The sequence below is a fragment of the Coturnix japonica genome, unplaced genomic scaffold, assembly GCF_054131305.1.
Source record: "Coturnix japonica strain WE unplaced genomic scaffold, WE-NBRP24 Scf084, whole genome shotgun sequence".
Classification (NCBI taxonomy): Eukaryota; Metazoa; Chordata; class Aves; order Galliformes; family Phasianidae; genus Coturnix; species Coturnix japonica.
In genome coordinates this window covers 355,097-368,994 of record NW_028188987.1, presented here as the reverse complement: position 1 = coordinate 368,994, position 13,898 = coordinate 355,097, and the positions used below count along the sequence as shown (strand labels likewise).

General features: G+C 38.5%; 1 protein-coding gene across 1 annotated transcript in view; it reads right to left on the bottom strand.

Moving 5' to 3' along the window:
* Positions 1-2,100: 2,100 nt before the first annotated feature.
* LOC107307407 (maltase-glucoamylase-like) overlaps positions 2,101-13,898 on the bottom strand; it is a 122,424-nt gene continuing 110,626 nt past the window's right edge. The window contains exons 40-47 of the mRNA XM_085534532.1: positions 13,376-13,492; positions 11,269-11,417; positions 9,322-9,406; positions 8,529-8,585; positions 7,424-7,548; positions 6,304-6,392; positions 3,997-4,046; positions 2,101-2,310 (exon numbers count right to left, since the gene is read on the bottom strand). Coding sequence (XP_085390658.1) covers positions 2,116-2,310; positions 3,997-4,046; positions 6,304-6,392; positions 7,424-7,548; positions 8,529-8,585; positions 9,322-9,406; positions 11,269-11,417; positions 13,376-13,492 — 867 coding nt within the window. The 3' untranslated portion in view covers positions 2,101-2,115. The remainder of the gene's footprint in view (positions 2,311-3,996; positions 4,047-6,303; positions 6,393-7,423; positions 7,549-8,528; positions 8,586-9,321; positions 9,407-11,268; positions 11,418-13,375; positions 13,493-13,898) is intronic.

Below are 13,898 nucleotides of genomic sequence, written 5' to 3'. Positions count from 1 at the left end.
CATTTTCCCCCCAAAATCCCCATTTTTCCACCCAAAATTTCCCTATTTTCCCCCCTTTTCCACCCAATCCTCCAACACTTTCCCCCAAAATACCCATTTTTCGACCCAAATTTTCCCCATTTCCCAACTTTTCCACCATTTTCCCCCAAAATCCCCAGTTTTCGACCCAAAATTTCCCTATTTCCCCCCTTTTCCACCCAATCTTCCATCATTTTCCCCCAAAATCCCCATCTTTCCACCCAAAATTTCCCAATTTTGCTCTTTTTCCACTCTATCTTCCGTCGTTTTCCCCCAAAATACCCATTTTTCCACCCAAAATTTCCCTATTTTTCTCCTTTTCCACCCAATCCTCCATCACTTTTCCCCAAAATACCCATTTTTTCCACCCTTTTCTCCCAAAATACCCATTTTTTGACCCAAATTTCCCTATTTTGCCCTTTCCCCACTCAAAAATTCCCGTCATCTCAAAAACATTCATTTTTCCACCCAAAATTTCCCTATTTTCCCCCCTTTTTACACCCAATTTTCCACCCTTTCCCCCCAAAATCCCCATTTTTCCACCCAAAATTTCCCAATTTTGCTCTTTTTCCACTCAATCTTTCGTCGTTTTCCCCCAAAATACCCATTTTTCCACCCAAAATTTCCTTATTTTGCCCTTTTCCACCCAATATTCCATGTATTTTGCCCCCAAATCCCCATTTTTCCACCCAAAATTTCCCTATTTTCCCCCCTTTTCCACCCAATCCTCCATCACTTTCCCCCAAAATACCCATTTTTCCACCCATAATTTCCCTATTTTGCCCTTTTCCACCCAATATTCCATGTATTTTCCCCCAAAATACCCATTTTTCCACCAAAAATTTCCCTATTTTCCCCCAAAATACCCTATTTTTCCACCCCAAAACCCCATTTTTCCACCCAAAATTTCCCTATTTCCCCCCTTTTCCACCCACCTGTGTGTTGCTGTTATATGTCACGACCCCCATTCCCTCTACACCCCATTTCCACCCCCACTGCCCCATTTCACCCCCCATTTCCATTTCTGCCCCCCATTTCCAACCCCCATTCCCTCTACCCCCCATTTCCACCCCCTACCCCCATTTCCACCCCCCATTTCCCCCCATTTCCCCCCTTTCCCCCCATTTCCACCCACTATTTCCACCCTCTGCCCCACTTCAACCCCCCATTTCCACCCCCCATTCCCCCCCATTTTCACCCCCTTCCCCCTTTACTGCCCCCCATTTCCACCCCCTTGTCCCCATTTCCACCCCCCATTCCCTCACTGCCCCCCATTTCCACCCCCCATTTCCACCCCCTACCCCCTTTACTGCCCCACATTCCCACCCCCACCCCCATTTCCACCCCCCATTTTACCCCCCATTTCTACCCCCTGTCCCCATTTCTCCCCCCATTTCCACCCCCATGCCCCATTGCTGCCCCATTTCCACCCCCATTTCTACCCCCTGTCCCCAATTCTCCCCCCCATTTCCACCCCCCATTCCCCCCACCCCCCATTTCACCCCCCATTTCTAACCCTGTCCCCATTGCTGCCCCCCATTTCCACACCCCATTCATTCCATCCCCCATTTCACCCCCCATTTCTACCCCCTGTCCCATTGCTGCCCCATTTCCACCCCCCTGCCCCATTTCCACCCCCCAACCCCCATTTCTCCCCCCCATTTCCAACCCCTGCCCCATTTCTCCCCCCCATTTCCCCCCTGCCCCACATCCTGCCCCCCATTTCCCCCCTACCCCCTTTACTGCCCCCCATTTCCCCCCTGCCCCATTGCTGCCCCCCAACCTGTGTGCTGCTGTTATATGTCACGACGTGTCGCGACGGCAGCTGGGCCCCATTCTCCATCACATGGAGCTGCTGCTCCGCGTTGCTCTTCCACCCAATTTTCCATCATTTCCCCCCCAAAATACCCATTTTTCCACCCAAAATTTCCCTATTTCCCCCCTTTTCCACCCAATATTTCCCTATTTTCCCCCCAAATACCCATTTTTTCCACCCTTTCCTCCCAAATCCCCATTTTTGACCCAAAATTTCCCTATTTTCCCCCAAAATACCCTATTTTTCCACCCCAAAACCCCATTTTTCCACCCAAAATTTCCCTATTTCCCCCCTTTTCCACCCACCTGTGTGCTGCTGTTATATGTCACGACGTGTTGCGATGGCAGCTGGGCTCCGTTCTCCATCACATAGAGCTGCTGCGCCGCCTCGTTCTGCCCCAGGACACGGATGGAGCTGAATCGAAGCGTGTTGGGGTCGGAGTAACCGCGGTGCTGCACGCGGATCCACAGCGTGTTCTGAAAGCACATGGAATTACATGTTAATGTCATGTGATGTCACGTAATCCCATGTAATGTCATGTAATCCCATGTTATCCCATCACATAATGTGACATAATCCCATGTAATCCCATGTTATCCCATGTAATCCCATCACATAATGTGACATAATCCCATGTAATCCCATGTAATCCAATGTAATCCCATGTTATCCCATGTAATCCCATCACATAATGTGACATAATCCCATGCAATCCCATGTAATCCCATGTAATCCCATGTGATGTCTTGTAATGTCACATAATCCCATGTAATCCCGACACGTAATCACATGTAATCCCATGTAATCCCATGTGATGTCATGTAATGTCACGTAATCCCATGTAATCCCATGTAATCCCATGTGATGTCATGTAATGTCACGTAATCCCATGTAATCTCATGTAATCCCATGTGATGTCATGTAATGTCACATAATCCCATGTAATCCCATGTAATCCCAAGTAATCCCGTGTAATCCCATCACACAATGTCATGTAATCCCATGTGATGTCATGTAATGTCATGTAATGTCATGTAATGTCACGTAATCCCATGTAGTCCCATGTAATGTCATGTAATCCCATGTAATGTCATGTAATCCCATGTAATCCCATGTCATTCCATGTCATTTCATCCCATATCCCATCCCATCCCATAATATCCCATCCCATCCCATAATATTCCATCCCATCCCATAATATCCCATCCCATAATATCCCATAATATCCCATCCCATAATATCCCATCCCATCCCATAATATCCCATAATATCCCATCCCATAATATTCCATCCCATCCCATAATATCCCATAATATCCCATCCCATAATATTCCATCCCATCCCATCCCATAATATCCCATATCCCATATCCCATCCCATAATATCCCATAATATCCCATCCCATAATATCCCATCCCATCCCATAATATCCCATAATATCCCATAATATCCCATCCCATAATATCCCATAATATCCCATCCCATAATATCCCATCCCATAATATCCCATAACATCCCATAATATCCCATCCCATAATATCCCATCCCATAATATCCCATCCCATAATATCCCATCCCATAACATCCCATAATATCCCATAATATCCCATAATATCCCATCCCATAATATCCCATAATATCCCATAATATCCCATAATATCCCATAATATCCCATAATATCCCATCCCATAATATCCCATCCCATAACATCCCATAATATCCCATAATATCCCATAATATCCCATCCCATAATATCCCATAATATCCCATAATATCCCATAATATCCCATAATATCCCATAATATCCCATCCCATAATATCCCATCCCATAATATCCCATCCCATAATATCCCATAATATCCCATCCCATAATATCCCATAATATCCCATAATATCCCATAATATCCCATAATATCCCATAATATCCCATCCCATAATATCCCATAATATCCCATAATATCCCATAATATCCCATAATATCCCATAATATCCCATAATATCCCATAATATCCCATCCCATAATATCCCATAATATCCCATAATATCCCATAATATCCCATAATATCCCATAATATCCCATCCCATTAATACTAATTAAATATTCATTTCCTAATTAATTAACGTTAATTAATTAACACTTGTCCCCCCCCCACCCAACAAACCTGATGGGCGGTGAATGAGGTCAGCAGGTAGACTCCGTCCTCAATGGCGTCTGGTAATTAAACACACAAGGCAATTAATTAGTTAATTAGTTCATTAATTAATTAATTAATTCGTTAATTAGTTCGTTAATTAGTCCGTTAATTAATTCATTAGTTATTTCATTAATTAGTTCATTAATTATTTCGTTAATTATTTCATTAATTAGTTTGTTAATTAGTTCATTAATTAGTTCACTAATTAGTTCGTTAATTAGTTCATCAAATAGTTCACTAATTAGTTCATTAAATAGTTCGTTGATTAGTTTGTTAATTAGTTCATTAATTAGTTCATTCATTAATTAGTTCACTAATTAGTTTGTTAATTAGTTCATTAAATAGTTCGTTAATTAATTCATTAATTAGTTCATTAGTTGGTTCATTAATTAGTTCATTAATTAGTTCGTTAATTAGTTTGTTAATTAATTCATTAATTAGTTCATTGATTACTTCATTAATTAGTTCGTTAATTAGTTCATTAATTACTTCATTGATTAGTTCATTAATTAGTTCATCAAATAGTTCATTAATTAGTTCATTAAATAGTTCGTTAATTAGTTCATTAATTAGTTCATTAATTAGTTCATTAATTAGTTCATCAAATAGTTTACTAATTAGTTCATTAGTTAGTTCATTAGTTAGTTCATTAATTAGTTCATTAATTAGTTCATTTATCAGTTCATTAATTAGTTCGTTAATAAGTTCGTTAATTAGTTCATTAATTAGTTCATTAATTAGTTCATTAATTAGTTCGTTAATTAGTTCATTAATTAGTTCGTTAATTAGCTCATTAATTAGTTAATTAATTCCCTATTTCGATCTTTTCCCACCCAATATTTCACCTCATCCCAAAAACACTCAATTTTCCACCCAAACTTTCCCTATTTTGCCCTTTTTCCACCCAATATTTCACTTAATCTCAAAAATACCCATTTTTCCACCCAAAATTTCCCAATTTTGCCCTTTTTCCACCCAATATTTCACCTCATCCCAAAAACACTCATTTTTCCACCCAAAATTTCCCAATTTTGCCCTTTTCCCACCCAATATTTCACCTCATCTCAAAAATACCCATTTTTCTACCCAAACTTTCCCAATTTTGCACTTTTTCCACCCAATATGTCACCTCATCTCAAAAATACCCATTTTTCTACCCAAAATTTCCCTATTTTGCCCCTTTTCCACCCAATATTTCACTTAATCTCAAAAATACCCATTTTTCTACCCAAACTTTCCCAATTTTGCCCTTTTTCCACCCAATATTTCACTTAATCTCAAAAATACCCATTTTTCTACCCAAATTTTCCCAATTTTGCCCCCTTTCCACCCAATATTTCACCTCATCTCGAAAATACCCATTTTTCCACCCAAAATTTCCCAGTCTTGCCCTTTTTCCACCCAATATTTCACTTAATCTCAAAAATACCCATTTTTCTACCCAAATTTTCCCAATTTTGCCCCCTTTCCACCCAATATTTCACCTCATCTCGAAAATACCCATTTTTCCACCCAAAATTTCCCAGTCTTGCCCTTTTTCCACCCAATATTTCACTTAATCTCAAAAATACCCATTTTTCTACCCAAACTTTCCCAATTTCCCCCTTTTCCCACCCAATATTTCACCTCATCCCAAAAACACCCATTTTTCCACCCAATATTTCCCTATTTCGCCCTTTTTCCACCCAATATTTCACCTCATCTCAAAAATATCCATTTTCCACCCAAAATTTCCCTATTTTGCCTCTTTTCCACCCAATATTTCACCTCATCTCAAAAATACTCATTTTTCAACCCAAAATTTCCCAATTTTGCCCTTTTTTCACCCAATATTTCACTTAATCTCAAAAATACCCATTTTTCTACCCAAAATTTCCCTATTTTGCCCTTTTTCCACCCAATATTTCACCTCATCTCAAAAACACTCAATTTTCCACCCAAAATTTCCCTATTTCGACCTTTTTCCACCCAATATTTCACCTCATCTCAAAAATACCCATTTTTCCACCCAAAATTTCCCTATTTTGCCCTTTTTCCACCCAATATTTCACTTAATCTCAAAAATACCCATTTTTCCACCCAAAATTTCCCTATTTTGACCTTTTCCGACCTAATATTTCACCTCGTCTCAAAAACACCCATTTTTCCACCCAAAATTTCCCAATTTTGCCCTTTTCTCACCCAATTTTTCACCTCTTCCCAAAAACTCACAAATTTTTGTTATTTTTTACGTCAGTTTTCCCAAATTCGGGTGAATTCACCCCAAAATCTCACCGATCCTCACGCCGTCGTCCCAATAGAGCTGCCCTTCCGCCTGTTGACTCTCATTCAACGCCACCAAAAGGGAAAATGGGTTTTTCCGGCTGCCAAAAAATGACGTTTTTACACCCAAAAAAACCCCAATTTTGTGTTTCCCGAATGATCAAATATATATATTTTCACTAAAAATGATATAAATTGCCTCAAAATGATGGACGTCGCACGCGACCCCGCGTCAATTGGTTTTAATGGCACTTTAAGTGTAATTTAAAGTGGGATGGGGTGGAAATGAACCAAAAAGAGGGGAAATTAACCCAAAATTCACTTCTGTTTTACGAAAAAGGGGGGAAATTGCCCCAAAATTCGCCTTTATTTTCTGAAATATCCACTAAATTTGAGGCGTTTCTGACCTGAAAACGCATCGATATTAATGAAAATCCCATTTTAAGGTATTTAAATTGAATTAAGAGTGGGATGGGGTGGAAATGAACCAAAAAGAGGGGAAATTAACCCAAAATTCACTTCTGTTTTACCAAAAACAGGGGAAATTGACCCAAAATTTGCCCTTATTTTCTGAAATATCCACTAAATTTGAGGCGTTTCTGACCTGAAAACTCATCGATATTAATGAAAATCCCATTTTAAGGCATTTAAATTGAATTAAGAGTGGGATGGGGTGGAAATGAACCAAAAAGAGGGGAAATTGCCCCAAAATTCACTTCTGTTTTACGAAAAAGGGGGGAAATTGACCCAAAATTTGCCTTTATTTTCTGAAATATCCACTAAATTTGAGGCGTTTCTGACCTGAAAACGCATCGATATTAATTAACGTTCTGTTTTAATTGATTTTATGGTATTTATATTTAATTAAGAGTGGGATGGGGTGGAAATGAACCAAAAAGAGGAGAAATTAACCCAAAATTCACCTCTTTTTTTTCTGAAATACCCACAAAATTACAAGTTTTTCCAACACAAAAACCCGACAATTGACGCGAAAATAAGAAATTAAAAGAAAAATAATAATTTCCCAGCCTCAAAAACCCGAAATCTATTAAATAACCCGTTAAATATCGACCAAAAATAGGGCAGGATTTTGGGTTGAATTTGAAGGGATTTGGTTAATTCCTATTATTACCTATAGGCCGTGTTGTTGGCCGGGGTCTGTAGGGGGAGGATGAAGCCGCCGCGAACGTGGAGGTTGATACGATCCAATGGAGTCGCCAAATCTCTGTATTCTCCCCCAAAACCGACGTATTCCCCCTATTTTTGGGTTGAAAAACCAGAAAATACGTTAAATTTAAGCAAATTTTATGCAATATTCATATTTTTTGGCGCCACCTGTTTTAATGCAGATATAGGCCACGTTTTCGAAGCAAAATGGGATATTAGGAGGAATTCATCGTAAATTTATGAATTTACACCAAAAAGATGATTTTCTTGTCTTATTTTTGGGGTAAAAAACCCAAAATTGCGTAAATTATTCTATCAATTAACATAATATTATGTAATATTAACGAAACCGGCGCTTGGCGTCATTAAGATTGGGAAATACTCTGTATTTTCACACCTATATTTCAACCAAACATCGTATTTTTCAACAGACCCCAAAATTCACTGTTTTTACCCCAAAAATATGGAGGAAAAGGGAAAAAGAGCCAAAAATATTAATTATTTTGTAGGCTTAATGAATTCTATTGAATATGAAGAAAAATGGCGTCTTTAAGCCCCAAAATCGCTCTGTTTTCTCACAACAAAACCTGAAATTCTGATAAAAATAGGTAAAAATGTGAATTTTACCCCAAAATTTATATTATTTTTTTGCTGGGGAGGGAGAAATTTTGTCTTAAATTTCACAAATTCCATCAATTTTATTAAGAAATCTCATTAAATTGGCGTCACCCCTTTGGAAATCACTCCGTGATTTGCTAAAAAAACCCTAAAATTCACCTAAAAATAGGTAAAAACATGAATTCTCACCCAAAACAGCCGTTCTGACCCAAAATCCGCGTTCTCGCCCCGTTTTGGGGCAAAAAAAGCCATAATTGGTTCATTAAACGAAGCGGATTCGTTTCAGCGTTAAACAGGTTCATCTCAGCGCTAACGGCGCCGTATTTTCACTAAAAAACCCCAAATTTGGATGAATTCACCCCAAAAATCCAGTCTTGAAAGGGCCATATTTACATCTTAATTAATACCTGAAGTTAATTAGGGAAGAGCTGTTAATTACGTTAATTACTCACTGTGTAATAATTATACCAGCGGGCGTTCGGGAAATACGCATTGACCGTCACAGCGCCCTGAAATTAACCAATTTTGCCATAATTAACACCAAAAAAAACCCCCCTTAATTCTCATAAAATAAGATCCAAACTCACCCTAAAATCCTGTAATTAACCATTTTTGCCTTAATTATCACCAAAAAACCCCTTTTTCTCATAAAATATCATTCAAATTCCCTCAAATACGAATTTTTCGTTAATTTCTACCTGAAATTAGACATTTTTGACTTAATTATCACCAAAAATCCTTAATTCTCATAAAATATGAATATTTTCATTAATTTCTACCTGAAATTAACCATTTTTGACTGAATTATCACCAAAAATCCTTAATTCTCATAAAATATGAATATTTTCATTAATTTCTACCTGAAATTAACCAATTTTGCCTTAATTATCCCCAAAAACCCCTTAATTCTCATAAAACATCGAAACTCACCCTCAAATATTCACATTTTCATTTTTTCCCAATATTTCCCTTTTTTACCCCAAAATTCGCTGGTTTTACCATATCTAACACAAGTCAAATATTCATATTTTCATTATTTCCCAATATTTCCCTTTTTTACCCCAAAATTTACTCTTTTAACCTGATCTAACACAGGTCAAATATTCACATTTTCATTATTTCCCAATATTTCCCCTTTTTACCCCAAAATTTGCTCTTTTTCCCATATCTACCACGGATCAAATATTCATATTTTCATTTTTTCCCAATATTTCCCCTTTTTACCCCAAAATTTACCATTTTTACCTTATCTAACACGGGGCTGATAAGCAGCGCTGGGCCCCATAGAAACTGCTTATAAATTTCCCACGTTGTTTTATCATCCACAAACCTGAAATGGCAAAAAATAGAGGCTTCGTTTTGGGTTGAAATTCACCATTTTTGGTCAAATTGGGATATTTCGTCATTAGGGCTTTAATTTCCTTTCATTAAAAGAACTTTAATAATGTATAATAACCATAATCCCAAATAACCCACATTTAACCCCAAATCTACACCATAATCCCAAATCATCCATATTTAACCCCAAAATCCTCCACATTTAACCCAAAATCCTCCACATTTAACCCAAAATCTATCCTTGAACCCCAAATCTATCCCATAATCCCAAATCATCCCCATTTCACCCCAAAATCCACCCTCAAACCCTAAATCCCCATTGCAACCCCCATCCCACCCCTATTTAATGAGATTTTGGGTCGAAAAACAGTGTTTTTGGGTCCTTACTCATGTAATCTACGCCATAATCCCAAATCATCCCCAATAACCCCAAATCATCAACATTTCACCCCAAAATCCACCCTCAAACCCCAAATCCCCATTGCCACCCCCACCCCACCCCTATTATGATTATTTTAGGATTATGCAGTGGATTTTGGGTCAAAAAACGGTATTTTTGGGTCCTTACTCGTGTAATCTACGCCATAATCCCAAATCAACCACATTCGACCCCAAATCATCCCCATTTCACCCCAAAATCCACCCTCAAACCCCAAACCTCCATTGCCACCCCCACCCCACCCCTATTATGATTATTTTAGGATTATGCAGTGGATTTTGGGTCAAAAAACGGCGTTTTTGGGTCCTTACTCGTGTAATCTATGCCATAATCCCAAATCATCCACATTTAACCCCAAATCATGCCCATTTCACTCCAAAATCCACCCTCAAACCCCCAAATCCCCATTGGAACCCCCATCCCACCCCTATTTAATGAGGTTTTGGGGGGATCAAGCAGTAGATTTTGGGTCAAAAAATGGCATTTTTGGGTCCTTACTCATGTAATCTACGCCATAATCCCAAATCATCCACATTTAACCCCAGATTATCCCCATTTCACCCCAAAATTCCACCCTCAATCCCCAAACTCCCATTGCCACCCCCATCCCACCCCTATTTAATGAGGTTTTGGGGGGATCACGCAGCAGATTTTGGGTCAAAAAACGGCGTTTTTGGGTCCTTACTCATGCAATCTACGCCATAATCCCAAATCATCCCCATTTAACCCCAAATCATCCCTATTTCACCCCAAAATCCACCCTCAAACCCCAAATCCCCATTGCCACCCCCATCCCACCCCTATTTAATGAGGTTATGGGGGGATCACGCAGCAGATTTTGGGTCAAAAAACGGCGTTTTTGGGTCCTTACTCATGTAATCTACGCCATAATCCCAAATCATCCACATTCGACCCCAAATCATCAACATTTCACCCCAAAATCCACCCTCAAACCCCAAATCCCCATTGCCACCCCCATCCCACCCCTATTTAATGAGGTTTTGGGGGATCACGCAGTGAATTTTGGGTCAAAAAATGGCATTTTTGGGTCCTTACTCATGTAATCTACGCCATAATCCCAAATCATCCACATTCGACCCCAAATCATCCCCATTTCACCCCAAAATTCCTCCTCAAACCCCAAACCCCCATTGCCACCCCCACCCCACCCCTATTATGATTATTTTAGGACCATGCAGTGGATTTTGGGTCAAAAAACGGTATTTTTGGGTCCTTACTCATGCAATCTACGCCATAATCCCAAATCATCCACATTCGACCCCAAATCATCCCCATTTCACCCCAAAATCCACCCTCAAACCCCATTGGAACCCCCACCCCACCCCTATTATAATGATTATTTTAGGATCACGCAGCAGATTTTGGGTCAAAAAACCTCGTTTTTGGGTTCTTACTCATGTAGCAGCGGGCGCACGACGGTGCTGCCATAGGTTGAAGCCTGGAACATTAATGTATAGAGATACGGCAATAACGTATAGCGGACGTTCAATACGTCCCTGGATATAGATTCAAAGGTGGAGTTCCAGGCCACAGGGTCTTGTCTCTGTTTTGGGGGGAAAAAGTGAAGATTTGGTTAAAATTTGCCCATTTTTTCATGCTTTTGATGCGGTTTTTTATCATCTTGAAATGGTTTAATTTGGTGGCGGATTTGGTTAAATTTGCCCCAAAATGATGAAAAATAGGAAGAAATTCAGAGTCTTTGGGGGGGGGGGGGAGAAAAAGACTCTGAATTGGGGGAAAAAAGTGAAGATTTGGTTAAAATTTGCCCATTTCTTCATGTTTTTACATGGTTTTTATCGTCATTCTGAAAGTGGTTTAATTTGGTGGCGGTTGTCGTTAAATTTGCCTAAATTTGCCTCAAAATGCATTAAAAAAGGGAGGAATTCAAAGTCTTTGAGGGGGGGAAAGATAAAGAGACTCTGTTTTGGGGGGAAAAAGTGAAGATTTGGTTAAAATTTGCCCAATTTTTCATGCTTTTAATGTGGTTTTTTATCATCTTGAAATGGTTTAATTTGGTGGCGGTTGTCGTTAAATTTGCCTAAATTTGCCTCAAAATGCATTAAAAAAAGGGAGGAATTCAGAGTCTTTAAGGGGGGGAAGGGATAAAGAGACTCTGAATTGGGGGAAAAATGTAAGGATTTGGTTAAAATTTGCCCATTTCTTCACGTTTTTACATGGTTTTTATCGTCATTCTGAAAGTGGTTTAATTTGGTGGCGCTTGTCGTTAAATTTGCCTAAATTTGCCTCAAAATGCATTAAAAAAGGGAGGAATTCAGAGTCTTTAAGGGGGGGGAAAGATAAAGAGACTCTGTTTTGGGGGGAAAAAGTGAAGATTTGGTTAAAATTTGCCCAATTTTTCATGCTTTTAATGTGGTTTTTTATCATCTTGAAATGGTTTAATTTGGTGGCGGTTGTCGTTAAATTTGCCTAAATTTGCCTCAAAATGCATTAAAAAAGGGAGGAATTCAGAGTCTTTAAGGAGGGGAAGGGATAAAGAGACTGTGAATTGGGGGAAAAAAGTAAAGATTTGGTTAAAATTTGCCCATTTTTTCATGTTTTTGATGCGGTTTTTTTATTATCCTTCTGAAAGTGGTTTAATTTGGTGGCGGACGTGGTTAAATTTGCCTCAAAATGGTGAAAAATAGGAAGAAATTCAGAGTCTTTGGGGGGGGGAAGAAAAAGATTCAGAATGGGGGAAAAAAGTAAAGATTTGGTTAAAATTTGCCCAATTTTTCATGATTTTGATGTGGTTTTTTATCATCTTGAAATGGTTTAATTTGGTGGCGGATTTGGTTAAATTTGCCTCAAAATGGTGAAAAATAGGAAGAAATTCAGAGTCTTTGGGGGGGGGAAGAAAAAGATTCAGAATGGGGGAAAAAAGTAAAGATTTGGTTAAAATTTGCCCAATTTTTCATGATTTTGATGTGGTTTTTTATCATCTTGAAATGGTTTAATTTGGTGGCGGATTTGGTTAAATTTGCCTAAATTTGCCTCAAAATGCATTAAAAAAGGGAGGAATTCAGAGTCTTTAAGGGGAGGAAGGGATAAAGAGACTCAGAATTGGGGGAAAAAGATGAAGAATTGGTTAAAATTTGCCCATTTCTTCATGTTTTTATGTGTTTTTTTATTATCCTGAATGTGGTTTAATTTGGTGGTGGTTGTCGTTAAATTTGCCTAAATTTGCCTCAAAATGCATTAAAAAAGGGAGGAATTCAAAGTCTTTGAGGGGGGAGGGGATAAAGAGACTCTGAATTGGGGGGAAAAAGTAAAGATTTGGTTAAAATTTGCCCATTTCTTCATGTTTTTGATGTGGTTTTTTATCATCTTGAAATGGTTTAATTTGGTGGCGGTTGTCGTTAAATTTGCCTAAATTTGCCTCAAAATGCATTAAAAAAGGGAGGAATTCAGAGTCTTTAAGGGGGGGAAGGGATAAAGAGACTCTGAATTGGGGGAAAAAAGTAAAGATTTGGTTAAAATTTGCCCATTTCTTCATGTTTTTACCTTATTTCCGATCCCATTGTGGTTCCTTGAGAAGGGGTAGAAGGCGCCCAGCTGCATCCAACGGGCACAGAGCTCGTACTCGGAATCAGAGAAAAACCCACAAATATCCGCTCCGGTCTGAAAAATCCCATAAAAATCATTAATTTTATGGCCAAAATCCTTTAATTCAATGAATGGCCAAAATCCCATAGAAATACATTAATTTAATGGCCAAAATCCCATAGAAATTCATTAATTTAATGGCCAAAATCCCATAGAAATACATTAATTTAGTGGCCAAAACCCCATAGAAATCCTTTAATTTAATGGCCAAAATCCCATAGAAATCCAGTAATTCCATGAATGACCCAAATCCTTTAATTCTATTACCAAAATCCCATAGAAATCCTTTAATTTAATGACCAAAATCCTTTAATTCAGTGACTAAAATCTCATAGAAATCCTTTAATTTAATGAATTACCAAAATCCCATAGAAATCCTTTAATTTAATGACCAAAATCCTTTAATTCAGTGACTAAAATC